This window comes from Orcinus orca, chromosome 10 (genome assembly GCF_937001465.1).
Source record: "Orcinus orca chromosome 10, mOrcOrc1.1, whole genome shotgun sequence".
NCBI classification, from domain to species: Eukaryota; Metazoa; Chordata; class Mammalia; order Artiodactyla; family Delphinidae; genus Orcinus; species Orcinus orca.
The window spans coordinates 18868658-18891933 of NC_064568.1; the positions used below are offsets into that span (position 1 = coordinate 18868658).

Here is a 23276-nt window from a genome sequence, read left to right on the forward strand (position 1 = left end):
TCCTCCCCTCCCACCATGTGGGTCTGAGACTCCATCCACTGGACCATCCATCCCTCCATCCCTCCATCTTTCTGTAGCCCACCCATACGTCTTGCTCACCGCCTGTCTGGCTGCAGAACCCACCGCTTGACCTTTCCTCTGTTCCTCCCACCCCTGTAGCCTGGAATTCGTCCCCGCCGCTGCTCTGCCCTCCCCCAGACCCGCGAGTCCGTCAGTCCCCGCACGCTGGGTCGGTGCCTGCGCCGAATCGGCCCCCCACTCGCGTGGGCAGTGCTTTTGTTCGGCGGCCCCGGGCGGCCCGGCGGCGCGGCTCCAAGGCCGGGCGGGCGAAGGGCCGGGCCAGGGCGGGGCGCGCGCGGGGCGGGGCGGGGCGGCCGCGGCGGGGCGGGCGGGGGCCTGGGTGACTCAGCCGCTGCTCGCCCCGCGGTCCGTGCGTCCGCCGGTCTCGCAGGCGGGGCGGAGAAAATGGCGTTGCCCCCGGCCGCCGCGCCCCCCTCCGGGGCCCGGGCACCGCCGGGGCCCCGCGCCGCCGCCGCCGCCGCCGCCGCCACCGCGCCGCCGCTGGGCCTGCAGCAGCTTTCGGAGCTGCGGCCCGAGCCGGGTGGGATCCCGCTGCACTCGCCCTGGACCTTCTGGCTCGACAGGTGAGTGGGTCGCGGGGCTCGCCACCGCCGCCGTGCGCCCGCCGGGCCTGCGCCGCCGCTTTGTCTCGGGGCCCACCTCCCCCGCCCCGGGCCGGGTGAGCTCGGGCGGCCCGGCCCCCAGCCCCGGGCCCCGGGCGCCGGCCCCGCCGCGCAAGCTCGCGCAGAGCCGGCTCGGAAGCCGAGGGTTTTGGGCCGACGCGAGCGGCTGTTGGGCGGCCTCGCCTCACGGCCGGGAGAGAAAACACGCAGTCGCCAAAGTTTCGGCAGCACTTTTCCTCTTTCTTTCCTTCCGTAGAAGAAACGCCGGCGGGCGGGTATCCTGGCTGGGCAGTGGGAGATGCTGGGCCTGGCGGGGGTGATCGGTCCTCGCTGTAAAGTGAGGCGAGTGATGCTGTCCTGGTCACCCCCCACGGGGCTCTTGGGGAACTCGGGACGCGACCCTCGCCGTGACAGCGCTCGGGAAAGTCGACCAGCCCCCTGGGAAGTGTGCGGAGGTGGTATTACTGTGGCACAACGGGCGCCTACCCCCGTCCACCGATGCAGCCTTTGAATTCTTTCTCATCCACTGGGCGGCTGTTTCTTGAGCACTTACTGTGGACCCACACGCCTGCTAGGCACTGGGGATTCAGTGGTGAGCCATGCCTCACCTTGTTGGTAAAGTGGGGACAATTATAGCTTTCTCAGGGGACAGCTCAGGTACCTTCTCAGAAATGCCTACATGACTACCGCATCTAAGTTAGCACCCCTCCTCCCTCCCTTCACTCATGTCCTCCCTGTTTTTCTTCATAAAGTTCATAATGCTACTGAGTTGTGCTGTGTAGGAAACTGTTTATTTTTCCATCTGTCTCAACCCCTCAACATTTCCCCCTCTGTTACGGGCCAGTGAGCAGGAACTTGTGTCTGGCACCTAGTAGGAGCGCAAGAAATTTTTGACAGATGAATAAATGGATGAATTGCAAAGTCCCTTCGTAGTATCTGTCACCCAGCCGGTGCCCAAGGATGACACTTCAGGGTTGTCCCAAGAGCTTATGGAACTTTTGATGACACTGTAACTCAATGGTTAATTGTTAGGGAGGCATGGGTGTGTCCGTTTGCTGTGAAGTTTACTCAGTAGACGCAAATCTGTTTTTTGTTTGTTTGTTTTGGGGTTTTTTTTTGTTTTTTGTTTTTTTGCCTTACACGGGCTTCTCACTGTTGTGGCCTCTGCCGTTGCGGAGCACAGGCTCCGGACGCACAGGCTCAGCGGCCATGGCGCACAGGCTCAGCGGCCATGGCGCACGGGCCCAGCCGCTCCGTGGCATGTGGGATCCTCCTGGACCGGGGCACGAACCTGTGTCCCCTGCATCGGCAGGCGGACTCTCAACCACTGTGCCACCAGGGAAGCCCGCAAATCTGGTTTTTAAAAGTCTTGCGTAAAATACCTGCAAGAATTTTAAAAAGTGATATTCATCTTTTCTTAGGGAGACAAGCTCATTCCTTTCTTCCTGTTGGAATTAGCACCCATCTACAAGAACTGACACTTGGAGTCATTGTCTTTTCTGGGGACACAGAGAAGTTGGGGGGTGGGTAAGATACAGTGAGTCTGTTGGGGTTTTTTTATTTTTAATATTTTCACTTTCGTTATGAGATGCTAAGAGCGTTTTACTGTCAAAACAAGAATGGTTTTGGCAAATTGTAGCAGAATGAAATCATGTGTGTCTTTGTTTTCAAAGGTGTGTTGTAATTGCTATTACCTGGTATCTGTTTTCAAGGTGTTAAATCTGGACCTCTGGACCATTGGATACTGGTGGGCTGCTGGAAACAGTATCAACAGAATGTGTTTATAAAGAGGTCAAAAATTAGTCTCCTTACAGGCACAACATTTTTAAGAAGGGTCTAAGATACTAATACTATATAGCAACACAACTTTTAAAGAATATCTGGTATCTTTTTTTTTGGAAGCATAGTTGATGTACAATATTATGTAAGTTACACAGTGTACAATATAGTGATTCATAATTTTTAAAGGTTATACTCCATTTATAGTTATTATAAAATCTTGACTCTATTCCCTGTGTTGTAAATATATCTTAACACAACTTTTAAAGAATATCTAATATCTTTTAAGTTAAAACCACGGTAACTCCAGTGAAGACAGACTATAGCCTTCCTACTGTGTGTTTGCACATTTTTGTTCTCTGAAAGCCAGTAATCAAATGAAACATGTTACTGCCACCATGTCCAAATCTTCAACAGAAGTGGCTGTATTAATTTAGAAATAATATTTAGCTCCAGCATTGCACATATGAATTCATTTTGCCTGACCCGTCATCCCATAGCTACTATTGAACTTTCTCCACTTCTCTGGAGATGCAGGGTGCCCCTCTTTCCCTCGGAGTTGTGAGCACATTGTGTTCTAGAGGTTCCCCTGTATCTTTTTTCCCCCCCAGAGAAACAAGATTGTAGAGAGGGTGGTAAGGCTCTCAGGAGAGCCCTCCAAGGGCAGCCTTCACCTCAGGTAGCTGCTGTCTGCCGCCGATGACGTCAGTCTTGAGAACCACACCATCCAAAGGTCTCCTGCTACTTGAAAGTCTTTGGCACCTGCCTCTTGGCCTGTCCTACCTTCCAGCCTACTCTGTGACGGTGAACAAATGTTCTAGCCTCACTAGGCCTCACTTGCATGGTTTGTGAAATGGGAATAAATAATCATAGGATATTCTTAGGGCTACATGAGCGCTATGAATGTAAAATACCAACAAGTGTCCTAGCATAGAATACGTGTAAATGCTAACTACTAAAATTATTATCCAGTGCTCCCTAATTACCACCCGTTCGCCCATCAGTGGTTCCCCAGAGCAACTTGTCTGAATTCAGTGTGAGGAAGCCAGCATCCTAATTTATTTCCGTCATGGATGAATTTGAGAGTCCCCCCAGTAGAGTTATTTGCAGTTTCAGTAGTAAACTCCAGTAAGTCTTTATTTGTTGTTTTGTTTTTTAATTAGACTTTATGGCTAAGGATTCAAACATCTGGGGGATAATTTTGGCGGGGGGTGTAGGAGGAAGAGTTTTCCTCCCGTTTTCTGGCTGTGTAAAACTCGGACCTGTCTTGATTCTTGGAGGCCACTCTTGTTTGTGTGCCTCTGACTGCTTTGTTTTCATCTCATGATGACCCTCCCCTGTCCTCTTAAGTTTTATCCATGGGCTCAGTGCTCAGGCCTCTTCTCTTGTTCCCAGCCACACCAGTGATCTCATCCAGTCACAAGGCTTTCAGCTGCGTCTGTACACTGGTGATTCCCAAAACCTTGCACTCACGCATCCAGCTCCTCCTCTCCGTCTCCATTTGGATGTCTAATACACATCCTTACTCAACACGTGCCAAACCACTTCCTCGGCTGCCCTCCCCACCTTGTCTCCTTCGTCTGTGTCATCTCAGACCAGAGCAGTTTACAGCCACCCCATCCTTCCAGTTGTTCATCGCCCCCCCCCCCAAATCTTGGAGTCATCTGTGATTCTCTTCCTCTTCCTCCTTACCTCCCCCCCTTTTCTATCCCCTTCCCCATCCTTCTTCCTCCTGGTACATCCGTTAACAACAAATGCTATTGATTCTACGCTCAAAATGCATCTAGCATCCAATGTATTCTCACCACCTGCATCCCAGACCCTGGACCACACCACATCTGTCACCTGGATGAAGGCAAGAGCATCCTAACTGCTCTCCCTGCTTCTGCTCTTGCCCCATACAGTTCATTCCCATCACAGCAGCCAGAGCGGTCCCTTGAAATACCACAGTTCAAACATGTCACTTCTCTGCTCCCGGGTCCTCTGCGAGCAAAAGCCAGAGTGCTTATCGTGGCCCGTGAGACTCTGCAGCATGTCCTGCCCCCGCCTGGTACACCTTTCTCCTGCTGTCTCTCTGTCACTCTCCCTACTGCACATGCCCTTCTGGCTTGCTGGACCCCTTGCTCTTTCTCCATCATCCTAAGCATGGGCCTTTGCCACTGGGGGTCCTTCCTCCTGGGATGCTCTTCCCTCAGTCATCTGCTAGGTCTGCGCTTCCCTTACTTCCAGTCTCTGCTTGAATGTCATCGTCTCAGCGAGACCTTCCCTGACCATTGATAGAAAATGACCCGCATCTCCTGACACATTCCCCGAGGCCCTGCTCCTGCTTTGTTGTCTCTGTAGGGTTAGCACTGTTCGTCTGTCTTCTCTCACCAGAATGTACACTTCCCAGGGTTCTTTTCCCCGCCACTCTGTCCTCAGCTCCTAGATCAGAGCCTAGGACAGCTCAGCCCACACTAAATATTTAGGGGGCTCTTGAATTCTACCCACAGTGACTTTCCCTTCTGTGGCGGCTGATTTTACTCTAATTATCAGTTGCAAATCTGCATCCTAGCCCTGACCCCTCTCCTGAGTTCTGGACACACATCACCTACCCTGTTACGGTCAACACCACCACCATCCTACCTGGAGTCCCCTTCTGTCTCACGTACCCTTCCCCGTCCAGCTCTGTACTTGACGTTGCTCCAAGGCTAAGCCGTCCCATCCTCTCCGTGTCCCTCCCTCTGCACATCCTGGGCCCCTCCAGCTCCTGTCACACTCTCTAGCGTCCTGCTCCCAAGCTTGTCTCTCCCCAGGCCTCCTCGACCTGGGCTCACAGCTTAGCCTTCTACACTACGCCTGGTCTCGTCGTTGCACAACTCCCCTGCCCCTCTCCTCTGCCACGGCAGTGCATTTTTTTGACTCTGTCTCTCACCACCTAAGGGTGCCTCTGTTGTGGGGTTGTGTGCTCCAGCCAGGTGGAATTGTGGGTCTGCACCCCTACCTTTACCAGCAGCTCTGACTGACTTTTGTGGTAGAAACTTCTGTATTGCTCTTTTTAATCTGAAACCCACCTCCTTTTCAGCTTCATCACCTATGTCTCCCCAACTCCATTATGCCGCTCAGTTGGCCCATTCTCTCTGGTAACAACAGCAAATGCCTGGCCCTTCTGTTGGATAAACCATGGACTTGCCAGCCTCTGAGATTTGTCTTGTGAAGTTCCTTCTGCTCGGGTTGCCCTCCTCCCCTTCGTCCACCTAAAAAGCTGCCACACATCCTTCGAGGCCTTCTTGAGTTGCCACGTCTATAATTGTCCTTCAAAGCGCTTGGCCCAGGCATGATTAAGCCCACCTCCTTTGTGGTCCTGCTGCATCTTTATAGCCTGTATTTGTATTAAGGATCGTTAATTCCTCCTCCCTCGCTCATGACCACGAGACACATAACTGCCTCGTGTCTGCTCCCGGAGTGCGCCTTGGTGTGCAGAGGAGGTACCTAGTGAGTGTTTGTGCTCTTGTGTTTTGAATCGCAGAGGTGGGCCCTCACTACTTCGCCCACCGACCCCACCCCATCAGGACTTAGCTCCGCCCAGTCAGCGTAAAAAAATACAGGCTCCTGTCCCTGCCCCAGACCTGCTCCATCAGACCTCTGGGGTAGAATGTGCATTTGTAACAAATGCCTCAGGTGCCAAAACTTCACAGTTACTGCTCTGCTTGTTGGTGAGATTAACGGAACATATTAGTTGCCAGTCACTGTTGTAGGTGCTGAGAGTGCAAAGATGACAACATGGGCCTGGGCCTCCCAGGAGGTTACACACCATCTGCTTCAGTGGCATCAGTGAAGAGTTCAGCCAGGTACTGAATTCTAGAGGGACCCGCCTTCCAGGGTGGAGTACGTTCAAGTGTGTTCCAATGGTGTCTCCATAAGAAGGCGTCTCATGGAGGCGGGGTGGGACCAGGCTTGACAAAGAGGATCCGCAAATCATCCTTGTTCATCCCAGGGCGGCCTACTGGGTCTAGGTGAGGGCAGGGGGCTGCATGGAAGGCCGTAGGTGACAGGGAGAAAGTGGCTGGAGTTTCGACTTTTCCTATCCTTTTTCCGCATTCTTGCCTTTCTGAACCCACAAGCTCTCTTAATGGCCAGGATTTTATTTTTTGTAAGAGGCAAAGGGGTTCTGGCTACTTCAGGCAGGGAAAGGCCCTGACCTAGGGGATCACAGCCTGTCCAACTGTGGGTCAGTAGCTGCTTCCTACAGACAGGCCTAAAGGTCCTAAACGTCTTCACTCAGAAAGCTTCCTAGTCCTTACCTGGTACTAGCTTCTCGAAAATACATTTTCCTGCTTTCAGGATTGCAGAGGCCATTTCCTTATTTCCAAACCTAAGACAGCTGGCAAGACTTCAGTGACCTGGCCCTTGTTAGTTCCGTTGTCAGCTCTGGAACTCTGTTAACACTTCTCTTTCACCCAGCCTCCGTGTACTAAAGGATTAATTAGATATCGAGATGAAAAGAGTCCCAGTTGCTACCGGCAAGGAGCTCACAGGCCAGGAGTGACAATAGACAAGAGAAGGGAAAAAATTCAAAATCAAATAAACCTGCAAAAATAAAGCATTTAGACAGTTTCAATAGACGCACTATTAAACGTTATGAATAGGCCCTGGCCCGTTTTTGCAGGTGAGCCTTTCTCAAACAGGAAGCTGGTGTAGCCACAAGCCACAGATCTATTTAAAAGTGATTAAAATGAAATCATCTTTAATGGAGTGACTGATATACAAGGCACCCCCTTCATCAAGTATCTGGGCTTGTGCAGATTTTCTCTGTGGCAGCTGAGCCTGATGTTAGTAAATTCAAGAAGACGACGGGCTTTTAGGAGACGTATCCCTGGCTTTAAAATTTTCCCCGTTTAGGTTATTCTCTTGGCTGAAATGAACTGATCTCTCATATAAGGTGAAGTCATCATTCGTTTTTTCACCAAACGTTTATTGTGTGCATGTGCCCTGGACATGTCTATCCATAACTTGGCTATCCTGTAACATATGTAACGTTTTAAACATTTTTTTTTTCACTTTAACCTATTAGTTAGTGTTCACAGCTGTTTACTTCAGTGCACCGGGCACTAGACTGGAGCTGTACGTAATTACCCACAGAATCCTCACAGTACTGAAGTAGGCCGCACCAGCAACATTTTACACATGGGACAGCTGAGGCGCGGACAGGTAACTTGCCTGAGGTCACACAGCTAACACAGAGCAGAAACGGGATTTGGAGTAAGGACTGTGTGACCCCAAAAAGCACTGGCATCCCTCACCCCAGTGAACACTGCTTCCCCGTGCATATGAACAGTGAATGGGACACAGTTCTCCCGTATTTCATATCCTCAAATATGGGAGCTGGGCAGGACTTGAGAGGTCATCTGGACCTGCCACTGAATTTCTCAAATAAGGAAACTAGGGGCCAGTGTCACAGGAGATAATTAAGCCAAGGACTCCCTGCTTTCAAATTGGCAGAAAAAAAGAGAGCCCCGCCTAAAACCCATGTTTAAGTGCCTTTATAGGATTGTCCTTCACATTTAATGATAACCCCATCTTAATCATCTCTTTGGGTGATGAAAAAAGTGCATCTGTGAAAAGGATTTTTTTTACATTTTTCTGATGATGCTGTCTATATTCCATTAGCTCTTATTTCCCATTTCTTATGGTGATTTGCTTTACGTGATATAAATCAACAAACCTCGAACTTTAAGGTATAGACAAATCACCTGGGATTCAGCAGGTGTCAGGCGTGGCCTGGAGACTCTGCAGGTCTAACAAGCTCCCAGGTAATGCTGCTGGTTGGTGGAATATAAGTGGCAGGGATGTGGGCAGGGTTTGGGGAAGCCTTTTCAGCTTCTTTCCTTTGTAGGAAGCATCTCCAGAAATCCAGGTCCCTGGTAAGTGTTGCTGTGGTCTGCTAAGGAATGGTTAAGATAATTTCTGAGGTACCGACAAAGGCATCTGTACCCAGGAATTTTATTCCTGAGCTTAGCCTGCAGCACCCAGATGAGGTTTAATGGAGAAGGCACGTTTGGACTGCTGGGAAGTCAGGGTTGAGGGTTGCAAGGTGCAGGCGAGCTGAGAATGTATTTGGGGCCGCGTTGTGTTCGCAGCACCAAGCAGGGTAGGGCGTCCTGCTGGAAGTGGTTAGTTCAGGCTCCTGACAAAGAGCCCTTGGTTCAAGTACCAGCTCTCCTATTAGCCAATTGTGAGCCTTTGGGCAAGTCGCCACCCTGAGACTTAGTTTGCTTATCTGCAGAGTGGGGTTGCAACCGTTATTTACCTCACGGTGTTTGATTAACGATGCATGCATGTAGCCCATGCTGTGTGATCTTTTCACCTACTGGGAGCACAGTAAGTATCTCTTGAATAAGAGAGAGGATAAAAATGCTTTGAAGCATCTCAGACTCAAATTGAGCTAAATGAGTTCTGTCTTGGCAAGATTCTCAGGAACCTGCTTTAATGAACAGATAAAGATGATTTGTAAACAACACATTGAATTATTGCATGCAAATGGTGGTTATGTGCCTGGAAACCGTTTAAGTTGAATAGTTGGTCCAACTTATTGAACTTCCTGCCTTCTCCTAATTCCCCAAATGAAAAGGGATTGTAACCAGTTTTGCATAGAGAATCTTAAGATGCATTTGCTCTAATTCCGTGATGAAGTTGAAGACACACAGGGGGAACTATAAAGCTGGACTTGGGGATTTTGTAACATTAAGAGTTCCCCTGACATCTTACACTAATCATCTACTTGGCAGACCTCGGAGGATCCCTCCCCACTCCTGCCTTAACCATAACAGCTTCTGGATTCGCCAGGTCCAAATGGAAGCAGCTCCTGGAAGCTGTGGCCTTAAGCCCAGAGAGACTGGCACCGGATGCGCTTTCTTTCCTGAGGATGGACCCAGGGGTTTCTCAGCGCTGTGTCACTCTCACAGACTTCTTGGGATTTTTGCCCTCGGTCCCACAGATTAGAAAATGTGCTCTGTGTCTCTTAGTTGTGATGGCTTTCCCCTCTGTTCCTCTTGTGCTCTTGCTGCTGCCGCTGGTGACGACAGCCACTGTTGCTTGTTAGATGCCAGTTGCTGTGTAAATACATTATGTGCCTTAGCTCTTGCAGTCTAAGTAGCAGTCTAAGTAGGGATAGAGACCATTCTCAGAAAGGGGAAGCGAGGGTCAGGAGAGTCAGGCTTGTCACACAGCGGGTGGCTGGCAGAGCTGGAACTCAGTTCTGTCGATTTCAAAGACCATCCTCTCAAGCCCTCTGCTTTCCTGCCTTCCTGCCACAGCCCAGCTTGGCTTTTGTTTGGTAAATTATCTTCCTCTCATGTCCAGCCTCAGAAAATGATGACCTGTAAATGCGTTCTTCCCGAATTGTGTTCCTTGTATCACGTTTTGGGGTATCATTATTGCCAAGGGTTCTGGTGGCGTCTAACCCTGTCCCGCGTCTCTGCTTCTCCCCCCCAGCCCCTGCCCCCCCCCCAGGCAGTGTGGCTAAATGGGTGGTGGTGGTGGAGGAGAGAGTGAGTGGCAAGGGCAGTGGGTGGGCCCAAGGATGGAGTAGATAACCTAAGAAGGGCTGAGAGGGGGATTTGGCGGAAGATGTGCTGTCTGTGACCACCCATGCTCACAGTGACTGCTTGGTGTTTTACTGAGAAGTGTCCTCATTCCAAGAGGAAGATCGTGGGCATCAGAGCCAGAGAGACCAAGGAAAGAACCCAGATCTGCTCCTCAAAAACACGCTCACTGAGTTTGTTTCCTAGTCTGTAAATGGAGATAATGATACCAACCTGGCAAGCTTGCTGTAAGGATTAGAGATCTGTATGCAAACCCCTCTCATATAGTACGTGCTCAGTAAAAGGAAGCCATTACTATATTGCTATCATTAAATCAGAGGGGAAACTCCTAGTGGAACAATTCAAACTCCTTAACCTGATCCACCAGGAGGCGTTTCTTGTTCCACTGCTGTGTTCCCAGCTCCAGCTGTGTCCTGTGAGAGGGTGACATAGTATTCAAAGAATGTGAAAGCAGGTCCTGATTCCTTGGTTCTGTGATTGTCCACAGCTTTGGCTGTATAGCCTTCCAGGAATGGACACATTCAATGTTATATTACTGGTATATTCCTCCCTCAACTTTCTCTCACACTCCCTGCCTCCCAGGCCAACAAAGAGGAACCTAAACATTGTTTCTTTGCCTTCAGGAATCTGGGAAATTCAGAGAGGCAGGGGTGCCAGTTCTAGAGCATACGCTTCATGAGGACAAGGGCTTCGTCTCGAATGAACACTGCTTCTCCTCGTCAGCTAAAAGAGGTGTGCAATGAATCTTTGGTGGTTAAATAGACTATAGGTCTTCTTAGGCTGTTTGTTGCACGTAAACGGCAGGGTTTCTCAGCATGGACTCTTGCCATTTTGGACCTGATCACCCTCTGTTGCGGGTGCTATCCTGTCCAGCCCTGGCTTCTGCCCACTCGATGCCAGCAGCACCCCTCAAGTGGTGATAACCAGAAATGTCTCTGGATATTGCCAGATGTCTTCTCCTCAGAGGCCCCATCACCTCTACCTAGATGAGCACCCTTGGTCTGCAGGGAGAGGGTTTGGTTAGGGTTCCGTTGAGAGGTTTGGGTTTGTAACATGAAGGAAGTCAAAAGATTTTTTTAAAGATGTGAGAATGTACTGTATGTATGATACCAGTAAAAAAAAAAAAAAAAAAAACAAGTCTCTTTCATTGAAATCCACTACACACACTTCCCTCCCAGTTGCTGCAAGTATCTGTTAGAGGAACAGGGAAGAGAGGGTTGCCGGCTGTCTGCTTCCCGGGGCTGCAGCTTTGCCAGCAGCTGCCCACACTGCTACTTTAAGAAACAGTAACTGTAGATGGTACAGTTCACTGTTGAATCAGCAAGTCCAGTACAGACTGACCTGTTTACAAGGCAGATCACTTACGAATCTCGGCTTGTTTTCCCTTTTAAAATCGATTTTGTGGATATGGCCCAGTTCTGTTTGCTAAGGATGGCTGAGGTTCAGGCACGAGGTATAGGCTTTTTAGTGTTTTCTAGTGACTGTCTGGATCACATTTGGCTTGCAGGAGAATGGCTTTCCTTGCGCTGGCCAAGCCAGCCAACGATTCACTACTGTCAGAAGTTCCGACAGTATTTTTCTTATTTTGACACCTGGATATACATAAAACTGTCCAGCATCTGGAAGGAACCTTGAAAATTAGAGAATCCAACCTCCTTCATTAAGAAATGAGGCAACTCATGGCACAGGGAGATCACCTTGGTGCTTTGCGACCACCTAGAGGAGTGGGCTAAGGAGGGTGGGAGGGAGGGAGATGCAAGAGGGAGGAGATATGAGGATATATGTATATGTATAGCTGATTTACTTTGTTATGCAGCAGAAACTAACACAACACTGTAAAGCAATTATACTCCAATAAAGATGTTAAAAAAAAAAAGAAATTAGGCAAGTCATTTTCCATAGAAGCTGACACATTTCCTTTCAAACACCAATACATCAGCATCCTAAGATGTTAAGCAGAATAGAGCTATTGTTGAGCGTGATCCTGTTGGTTTTAGTGAGGACCTTCTCTGCCTTGATCTGATGGAAAGACTATTCGAAGAACATAACGTGGACACAATCTTGTATTAAAAGTAGGATTCAGCAAAAACGGCCGCCTTGATGAGAACACACCAAGAGTCAATTATAAAACTCCATTAAAAAATGTAAGTGTATAGGGGCTTCCCTGGTGGTGCAGTGGTTAAGAATCCGCCTGCCAACGCAAGGGACACGGGTTCGAGCCCTGGTCCGGGAAGATCCCACATGCCGCAGAGCAACTAAGCCCGTGCGTCACAACTACTGAGCCTGCGCTCTAGAGCCAGCAAGCCACAACTACTGAAGCCCGTGCGCCTAGAGCCTGCGCTGCGCAACAAGAGAAGCCACCGCAATGAGAAGCCCGCGCGCTGCAACGAAGAGCAGCCCCCGCTCGCCGCAACTAGAGGAAGCCTGCGTGCAGCAACGAAGACCCAACGCAGCCAGAGATAAATGAATAAATAAATAAATTTATTTTTTTTAAAAAGTGTGTATATGGCTTGACTGGACAGTTTAGCAGTGAGGGGTAAAGAGCAGGAAGTCTCAGGTCACCTGTCTGCAAATCAGGTTTTTGTGTCCTGAGGCCACACCTTATCAAACCTCTTTAGGCACTGGGCTGCTCGGCTGTAAAATGGTAAGAAGTAATAATGACATCTGAATACGCAGGCTTGCGAGGATTCAGTGCTGTGATGAAGGTGACTTGCTGAGCACACAAGCAAGAATTCAGTCGATGCACATCAGCCCCTGGCAATGTTGTCCTACGAAGCGCTGCCTCCTTGTTTCATGCTAGAACCCTTCTTGGACTCTGGAGACTACAGAGGTTTCTTCAGAAACCTAGAGCAGTGAAACGGAACAGACCTAAATGACTTTGTATAATTGTCTGCTGCACTAGAATATGAGTAAAAGACCAGAACGTGGAGACAGAGGCATTTAAAAAGAGGCATATAAAGCAAAGGTTTATCAGTGATATTTTTTTCTGGGTGAAATGGTGGTATTCTCATGTTTTATTTGCTTAACTTGACATGTTGTATGAGGTGAACACAAATTATACTCATGCTAAACCGTCATAAATTGAATGGTAGCGTTAAACATCAGTAAAAATTCGGGCTTCCCTGGTGGCACAGTGGTTGAGAGTCCGCCTGCCGATGCAGGGGACGCGGGTTCGTGCCCCGGTCCGGGAAGATCCCACATGCCGCGGAGCGGCTGGGCCCGTGAGCCATGGCCACTGAGCCTATGCGTCCGGAGCCTGTGCTCCGCAACGGGAGAGGCCACAGCGGTGAGAGGCCCACATACCGCAAAAAAAACAATTAGTAAAAATTCAAAATACACAGTTTTAAAAATGAAAAAGTGCAACGGACATTTCCTACCTTTGGATCCTTATACCACCCTGTCCCCCAACCCCATTAGGGAAAGAACCCTGTCTATATTCTGCTATATGCTTTGGGCAGCCAGGGGTATATCTTCTGGGCATATTTGGTGGAGAGTCAGCTAAACTCTTCAAAGGAAGAAAAGTCGGTATTAGAATAAATGCCAGTAGATTTTCATATAAAGGCAATAGACAGTTCATGTGAAAACCTACTCAGAAAAGGTTAAGGTTTGGGGTTTTTTTTGTTTAGTTTTTTCCCCAATCCTTTTGTAATTTAAAGCCCCCAGACAGCGTAAAACCTGTATCAAATAGCAAATTAGTATTTATGTAAGTCAATACTGTAGTTCCCAGGGCAGTCCAGAGAGAGCGACGGATGCATCGTGGGTCAGACGCCACTGTCGCAGGTGCTGACCCAGCACCTCGCTCTTCCTCACGTTCTGCAACGTAGCTACTTGAGGCTTCGGGTCTGGCGGCAGAATGCAGTCATGGTGGTTATTGTGGGTTTGCGTTTGTCAGACAACGTCCGGCACACTCATAATAACTAGAAAAGAGTTGTAAACCTGGTGCTTTGGGGAAGATTGATTTATCAGACTCCACCTGCTTGTTTGCCTCCACACTAGTCCGTAATTATGCTTCCTTGTGACCTCCAGGCTAGGGAGCGGTGTTCAGAAATGGGTTTTTTATATCAGGTTCGACACCCACGTCCATAATGCCGGGACTGTAGTCTGCAGAGCTCTGCCCCTGGTGTCTGACGCTTGCCCCACACCTGGGCCTAGCCCTCTGCGCTGCCATCCCCTCCACCTCTGAGCTGGCTCAGTTTTGTGCACATCTCTTGCCAGGAAGCTCACCATCTTGAGGTCCCCTGGGGACTGTGTCTCGGAGGGTCAGGGGCTGGTAGAGAGCATTCCTTTTACAGATTCCAGACCCTGGTGGGTCAGCTGTGAGCTGGTGCTTGCCGCTCACCGCCAGCCTCTTAGTCCTTACAGCCAGACGTGGGGCTGTCAAGCATGACTTGAGTTTTTCAACCTGAGGCCTGAGGTAGCTGGACCCCAACCTTCCTGAGCAAGACCTGCTAATTCAGTATAGGGAGAAAGGAAAGGTAGCAAGGATGCAGAGGCTTCACTTCTGCAGATTGAAGACACCACGTCCTGTTACCCCCAGACCCAGGACATGGTGCTGGGTGAAGCCATTCTCAGTGGATGGCTCTTCTGGTGAATGAGCTGGTAGTATGTTGCCATCTAGTGGAACATATGGCAAACTAAAGATTAATGTACTCTGACCGCAGAGTTCAGCAGAGCTAATTAAATCAGCCCGAGAAAATAACTGAAAGTATTTTCTAAAGGCAGGTGATTTGGAAACACGTGCAAATTCCAGTGAGGCGAAGGGTGACTTGTAGTAATCATGTTTTCTTAAAGTTGGCAAAAGGTCACCCAAGAGTTCTTGAATATTTACCACCAAGGAAGTAACCAATTTTTCAAACACATAACCAGGTCAAGACCCTGCATTGTCATTGTCATCTATACAACAGGCCCAGTTTCCTATCCAGGGTCCTAGGCCCAAAAGGCTTGGTTATCCCATGGTTATTTGTGTATTTTTTAAAATGTGATTTTAAGGTTTCCAATGTCTTTCTTACATTTCCAGTTTTCCTGTTAAACTTCCACAGGATAAATATGCTTATCTTTAGGAGACGCGAGCACCTGACTTGACAAAGTAGGAGTTTCCCATTTTAAATTCTAACTAGCATCCCAGCAGTGTCCGCTTCTGTGGTTTCAGACCTGACTTGTGTGAAGACCTGCACACTTACATTACACTGTGGAATGTTTCACGAACACTGAAACATTTTCCTTGTTTCTTTGCTCTTTTGCTTCTGTTTGCTTAGATCCCTCCCTGGTGCCACAGCAGCTGAGTGCGCGTCAAATCTGAAGAAAATCTACACAGTACAAACGGTACAGGTAAGATCAAGAAACCTGCTGTTCGTGGGACAGTTAATCATCCAACCTGAGACCTGTGCTGTGCTGGCAGCGCCCACCCGGGGCTGTGCCCTGACCTCAGCTCACATGCCCACTCTGGCAGAGCAGCCCTCAGCCACATCTACCCCAAAGGCCAGCTGAGCACATGCCCGAGTGGCCTGCTCTTCTCTTGGTGACGTGTGGAACCTTATCGTCTCCCAGACCCTCGTGACTCTGGTGTGGTTTTGACGATATCACTGTGTGTCCTCATTTACGCACCAGCTTGGCCGCTCCCTCTCTGGGCTCTGTTTGCCATCGGTGAGAGGCCCTGGTACCACCTGCAAGCTTACTGAAAGTCACAGGGCAGGGTAGTGTTGAGCCTGAAAGTGGAAGGTCTCGGACCCATGTCCTGCTCCACGTTCAAATTCTATCATCCTAAACTGGGCAGGGATCAGCCCTTTAATTTGTGTAAGACTGGTGTGATGGTAGCACCTGCCTCCATGGGTGGGTCTGAGGACCGAACGAGATGATGTCTTTATCAGGCTTAGCAGGAGACCTGATACATGGTAGGTTGTCAGCAAATGTAAGCTCTTAGATCTCTTAGTTCTTTCTCTACACAGCTCTTAGGATGAACGTTAAAAAAACAAAACAAACAAAAAAAACCTGGTTTATTTAGTTGATCACATTACTGTTTTCTTCCAAAGCAAATTCTACCAAGTTTCTTCCCCTCCATTGTTGTACACTCGATAAGCCTGTTAAGGCTGCTTCATACTTGCATTGACTATGTGTCCTGAATTTTCCAGAAGGGCCAGTTTTAAATTGTGTGTTCTGCCCTTAAGTCTTTTAATGTGTTAGAAATTCCAACAGATCGGTGTCTCTTCGGCAGCCTCTCACTTGCACAGGAGTTGTGCAGAGATCTTTTTTCAGACACTTCTCCCAGTATCTGGTTCAGGAAATTTAGTACTCATGGTTATGCAGCCCCAGGAATCTGACTGTAAAGTGCCTCGTGTGGCCACAGAGGGCCCTAAGCCGGGTGTAAAGACGCGGTCCCTACCACAGGCTGTCTCTGAACTATTTGAGAAAATGACCTCAGCATGTGGAGAGCAGAATAACAGTGCTGTTGTAAATAAGCATTCGGTGCCAAGTACAAGCAGTGTCACAAGACAGCACGTGGGCCACCGTCCAGAGGGACAGATGCTCTCAGAGTCCGGGAACGGCTCCCCTTCACTTCTCCCCGTGGTGACATTATGGACCTTGTTACCTCTTCCCAGCACCGCTGTGTAAACCTCAGAGCACTTGATTCTAAAGCCTGTCCTCATGTAGAAGTTCGTAGAGCCCACTTTTTTTTTTTTTTTTTTTGAGGTCCTCATTAGACTTTTCCCATGCTATTGTGACATTGGATCCACATCACAACTGTGCCTGGGTTTCCAGGAAGACATTGGTAAAGTTACACCGAGGGATTGGTTTGTTTCCCTGCCCCTGTGTGATGACAACAGAGCATTGGTTGAGCCTTGGTATCTGGCAGCAAGTGACATAGGGTCTTCAGGGACCAATTTAAAGTACCCAGGCCGGCACATACTAGGAAATACCTTCTTCAAAACTTCATTGGGATATAATTTTTTCAGTAAACGCAGGTCTCTTAAGTGTAGGAGTTTGATAAATTTTGACAAAGATACACAAACGTGTAACTATCACCCGATCAAGATTTTAAAATTCCATCCTGTCAGGAAGGTTTTCTTCATGCCCTTTTCCTACCAGTCCTTTACCGGAAGCAACCACTATTCATGTTTCTGTCACCATGCATTGGCTTTGTCTTTTATTGAACCTCATATAAATGGAGTACTGTATTGTGCCTGGTTCCTTTCACTCCATAAATACTGAAGGATCAAATGCATGAATGAGAAGTTAATAAATGAACCACCTTTCTGTCACAGCAGACTGCTCACATAATGATCTGTTAAGCTGTAACCACACATTCTCAATGGCGGCAAAAATTGATTCTTGGTGTGGCCAAAAAAAATCATGCTGTTTTTTTGTAGAAAGCACAGATAGGCATACGGTACGTAAATAGATATATAGTCTCTTGGTGGTATTAAAGTTTCACAAGAAAGTGAGTAGGAAAAGGGCTCCTTCAACATAGGGGGGTGATAATGAAACACTGCCCCAAGGGGTCAGGAAGTTCTGTCGTATCTCCGATGAGTCTGTCCTCCTCCGTTTCTTCATCTGTAAAACAGATAGTAGCAGTTCCTCCTCCCTAGGGTTGAGTGAGGGTTAAATGAGATCGCATAGTTCTTAGTAGTGCTTGGTACTTAGTAAGCCCTCAGCTGTTGGCAGCTTTTACAGAAGGTTGCATCCTACACTTCAGCTTCATCGGTTGACTGGGGAGGATGTGGGCCTGGGTGTAGGGTGGTCACACCGCCTGGGTTGGTATCTCACATCTGCTACTTAGTAGCTCAGGCAAGTTGTTTGACTTCTCTGTATCTGTTTGCTCATCTCTAAGATGGGAGTAATTGTGATACCAACTGCATTGTGAGGTTGTGAGAGTGAAATGGCACAAGGACGTAAAAAGCACCCAGTAAGTGCTGGAGAATAATAATGAATGCGTCTGCCGTTACTTGCCTACTTCTACTGGAACATCTTCTTGTACATTCCTCAATCATGGTTTAAATCACAAAACTGTGTACCACTATTTCTAGATGATTTATTTCAAGCAGTTATTCCCCAGATTATACCACGGTGAATACCTCTACTTATGAAAATGTATTTAACTTGTCGATGAGTTTGGGGATTTCAAGCTGTGTCCTTATATCTGTGAACAGTCCTTAGTATTTGAGAACTAGCCTGCGTGCTGATTTTAAAGTCATTTGAGGATATGCCTTTGCCCCACTGTCTTTTCATTTTGTGGCTATATGTGGATTCTTGAACTCTCGCTCCATCAGCACTAAAAAATTACGTCCCTAATCGTGTCTGTTTTTCCCTCATCTGTGTTTAGATGCAGTGTAGTTATCATGTGGTATTAATGATTGTTTTCCATAAGAACATATTGAATAATATGTCTTTTTGTACTTTGAGGCCCTCAGCAAATCAGAGATGCTGATGGGGGTGGCAGAGGAATTGTTATCCCCATTTATTAGCTGGAGGGGCTGAGGCTGGGAGGTAAGTGGCCCGAAAAGTGGCAGAAACAGCCAATCGCGCTGTGCTCTGGGACCGGAACTCCCTCCTTTTCTAGGTCCATCCTCTTGCTTTTGGTCCACCCTGACTGAGGAGTGAGGGAGGCCTGTGTCTCCAGCCGGCCCACTGACCCCTGCTGAGGACAGTCTCATCACAGCCACCAGTAATGCCCTCTGGTTGGAGTTAAATTTGTTCCCTACTTACCTGCCTTTCTTGGAAAATTCCATGTTTCATCTAGATGTGTTTTCCAGGCACTTACTGATTCCTTTTACTCTTTTGTAAACATTTCAAAGTTTTCCACATTTCTTCTGTGTTTTTATGTCCTAAATGCATGCAGCGCGGAATAGAACACAGCTTCTGACCAAGCCTGATTTTACCTGTGGCAGAAGGGAGTTACCGGCCAGGTAACGATTTGCAGGGGATCCTCCCTTGCTACCACAAGACCAAAATTCCAGCCCTGAAAACTCATTCCTGTGTAGCATTCTAACCCACCTCAGGTATCACGTTCAAGGTTTTGCCACACTGTGTCCTGTTGTTCTATGTCCTATGCAGTGGTCCCATAAATTGACCGACTTTTTACTTAAATTTACGGAAAACAGAAGCTTCATATTTCTTCTGTAAATGGATATCCAGCATCATTTATCATAAACAGAAGGTCTTCAGAGAAATATAGATACAATCTCTTAAAATGAAGAGAATCTTCCTTCTATACTTGTGTATTGCCGGTGATATCAAGGCATCATCCCTTATCAGAAGGTTGTGGAGCTCCTGTGCTCTTGCAGGTCATTAAGGTAGGGCAGCAGATTGCTTTGCAAATCATTGGGAAAGGAGGACTGTCCCTTTTGGGAGGAGAGGTTTTACAGGTCAGGACCGATAATGGAGAATGATAGAAAGATTGATTCAAAGTCGTCACTGCCCTGGACCACAGCAGGGCAGCCCACGGTGGGTGGCATCCTGCAATAGAATGACCTGTAGTGAACCATTTGGGTGAAGGGACAGGGTCGAGGGAAGAAAGAGAGAAACTCCCTCCTGAAAAAAGAGAGGGAAAGCCCTGCAGGCAGGTCTACTTCATAGTTCTGTTTAGTGAAGGTTAGTATCGAGAATAACAGGATTATGTAGCTGTCATTTAATTTATTCATGGGGTACGTGATGGGATCATCATCATAGTCACAGCCCAGTTGTGCAGAAACAGAACTGAAGTCCAAGTACCTGGATCCTATCTGCTGGCATGTTGGCAGTGGAAGCCGCTGTGCAGGTGGGGTGGGAGATTAAATCTTGTAAAGTGAAAGTGATTCAGTCACTTCAGATGTAAAACTTGGTCTCTCAAGGGGGATCAGAATATGCCACCCCAAAAACGGCGCTTGAGCTTAAGAATTACTTTGAACTGAAGGCAGTTGAAAAACAGCAGACCCAGGAGGAGCTCTCTGACCTCCTCTATCTGCCTGAAGTCAGGGCATAAATTACCCTTTTAAAGGTGACATAGATTTACATTTGTAAAGGTATCCCTTTTTCTTACCACTTGAGTCTGCATAACAAACCTACTAAGCAAATACTAAGCTGTATTTCCTCAGCACAGTCACACCATATACCACCTCTAGGGGCCCCAGACCCCCTTTCCTTTGGTCACTCTCCACAATTTATCATCCTTTGTTAAAATGGTGTATAAGCTTCTGAGTCCAATCACGTCTTTGGGTTTTCACCAAAGTGAAAGCCCTGTGCACTGAAAAATATTAACATCAATAAACATATACCTATGGGCCTTACCCAGGAAGCCGAATACACACTGCTCTGCTGTTTCCCCCAGCTTCTCTCCTGTTCTCTCAATGTGTGAACCCCACTTAGCTCCCTGACTCAGACTTTGTTTTTCATTCATTGACTTAACTGCGTGGTGAGAAATTGCCCACTCCCCTATCAGTCCTCCAAACTTTGGTTCTCACTTTAAGACCTTTGGAATGCAAAGCAAAACCCATTTCTCTCTCCACTACCTGGCTCTCCCAGGTCAGAAACACTTTGCTTTCAGCCTGTTGTATCTGCTGTGAATTTAAAAACATCCATTAAGCTCTTCAGTTGCCTTTCTTCTGGGCTCTGCCCTTCCCATAAACCATTGATTTACTTGGTGGGATGCAAGCCCCAGCCAATTAGAAATACCTAAGGAATGAAAATGTTTGTTTAAAATTTCAGAAATACTTTCAAAGATTTATATGCTGTGACCTGTGGAAGAAATGCTGGATTTGTTGTGATTTTGGAGGTGTATTTGCTGCATGTTTTTCTTTTCTTTCTTTCTTTCTTTTTTCTTTTTTTTTTTTTAGCACCATGTTGTCTGTCACCACATGGCATCTTTTCTTCTCAAGTATTTTCAAGGATATTCTCTTTTTTTTTTTCCTTCAAAGCATTTAGTAAAAAATGAGGAAATTTGCCAGTTTTCCTGGTAATGATTGATTATCTATTTGGCAAAGGACTGTTGGGAGGAGCATAATTGCTTCAGTCAGGACTAGTAGGTTGGGGATTTGTTAAGTGGACACCATTGTCTAGTGAATCTAAGCACACCTGGGACTCACCACAGCGCCCTGCCCTCCTTGGTGTCCACACATGTTGACTGAATAAGTGATGCCTGACTTCCCTCCCTCTCCTCGGGTTGTCATTAAGGCTTTTGAAAAAAACACTTCATTATTATTAATAAACATTGTGCTTCGCTTTACTGCAATCTACTGTTTGCAGACCACTTAGAATTAATTATAAGTCTAAGGGCTTTTGAAATCTATTTGCAAGGTTCTATCTGTAGTAAAATTTAGATGGTTTAACAAACATAAAAGTATGTTACAGAGAATATGACCAAGAATTATCAAGTTTCCAGTGAAACAGCACTTTGGCTTCCGCAGGGGAGGAAGAAGGTCTAAGGAGCTGTGTGATGCCGGGTTCCTTCCTTCAGCTCTTTTGCCATCATACATGCTTGACGAGTATTCTACACACTGCGTGAGGTTTGCAATATGGAAACAGACCGACTTAGTGCCACGGACTTTAATGGGGGTCTTTTCCATGCGGTCACCGCATATTTCACTCTCATTTTGTGTTCATGCAGAAACATGCAGATATGCACTTGAATGAGTACATTATGTCAGGGTGAAGTCTCTCACTGTATCTTCTTGGGCTGTAATCTCCTCCTCTCACATTTGCCAAGACTAACAAAATCAGTTGTCTGTGTTTTCAAGAGAAGCTTCTAAAGCTACACACTGTAGCACGATCCTTAGTGTGATGTTCTCACCTTTGGAACGGGAGAAGCATTTTGTTGTGTTTTCCAAGGTGCTTCAAACACTGGGTGAAAGGTTAGGATTTGAGAACTTTGGCAAGGGTGTGAGGGCAGGTGCTCTGGCCTTTTAGGAGACTTGAAGTTTGCTGGCATCAAAGTCCTCTTGGTGGAAGCAGGGATGTATATTCTAGCATAAGTGTGTCCATAAATTCTGCACAGGTCATTGCCACATCATTGCAGAAGTCCTAGGCTAGAGCTAAGGCAGTGGCATAGTCAGTGTGATGAAGGGCACGTGCTGGTGGGAAAACATCTTCAACAGGTGCCCCTCACTCTGTGACCTCGTCCATGACCTCGTGACCTGGTCCATGGCTTCTAGGACTGGAGAAAGATGTGCCTAAAATATGTAGTAATATCTGCAGAGGAAATAGCTTAGTGGTTAAGGGTACAGGCTTTGGAATCCAACTGCCTGGCCTCAGATTCCAGCTCTGCCTATTCACACCCATACCACAGGCTATAACTGAAATATTGGAGTAATCTTATTATTTGCACTGATAGCAAACCATTTATAAGGCGGGTATCTCCACAAAGACAGATGTCTGAGCATCTACTGTTACTACAGAGCTATTTTCTGTTACTTCCTACATTAGCACCGTTTTAGTATAAGGGACCCCAGGTATTCTTTTTGTTTGTTTATTTTTTTGTTTTTTCCTAGCATTAAAAAAATTTTTTCTCCTCATATCCTTTTTTTAAATAACTTTTATTGGAGTATAGTTGATTTACAAAGTGTTAGTTTCAGGTGTACAGCAAAGTGAATCAGTTATACATATATCCACTTTTTTTTTATATCCACTTTTTTTTTTTAAGATTCTTCTCCCGTGTAGGCCATTACAGAGTATTGAGTAGAGCTCCCCGTACTATGTGGCAGGTTCTTATAAGGTATTCTTTTTTTTTTTTTTAATAAGGTATTCTTAATAAATCTATTGTCAGGTGGTTTTTTTTTTTTCTGCCTTCAGTTTCATCTTATCTTTCCCTGTTGCTGGCCTTGCGGTTAATTTGGCTCCAGTTTTCATACAACGTGGGCTCAAACAACCCATAAGGATTCTCATTCAACATCGATAAAATTTCATTCCACCTATGCCGCTCTGTTCATGATGCCCTTGGATTAATGTTTCTAATTGTCCGATTGCTTGTTCTGTTCTCCTCAGATCCACTGTGAGACCCAGACAACCACCCTTGACTTACTTCACCACACAGAGTGATATTTTTCATTTGTATAGTAATTCTGTGCATAGAGTTGGTAGCGTAGAGATTCCTGGTACCGTTCCAAACAAGCTGGGAAGGGTTTTCTTCTTTGTAAAAACTCACTTCTTGTCCTAATCCTCGTGGTCATAGCACACAGTGATGCTTGGGAGGATTAGTCCGTGTGCCTCAGTTTCCTTATCTATAAAACAAGAATAATAATTGTACCTCCTAATTACGTTGCCATTA

At 47.2% G+C, this 23276-nt stretch overlaps 1 protein-coding gene across 3 annotated transcripts in view; it reads left to right on the forward strand.

Moving 5' to 3' along the window:
* The first annotated feature begins 403 nt into the window (after nucleotides 1-403).
* Nucleotides 404-23276, forward strand: part of EIF4E3 (eukaryotic translation initiation factor 4E family member 3) — a 53290-nt gene continuing 30417 nt past the window's right edge. Inside the window, exons 1-2 of one of the 3 annotated variants that reach the window (XM_049715820.1) lie at nucleotides 404-644; nucleotides 15301-15373. In XM_049715820.1, coding sequence (XP_049571777.1) covers nucleotides 466-644; nucleotides 15301-15373 — 252 coding nt within the window. In that variant the 5' untranslated portion in view covers nucleotides 404-465. The remainder of the gene's footprint in view (nucleotides 645-15300; nucleotides 15374-23276) is intronic. The other 2 variants (XM_049715822.1, XM_049715821.1) reach the window with 2 other exon arrangements.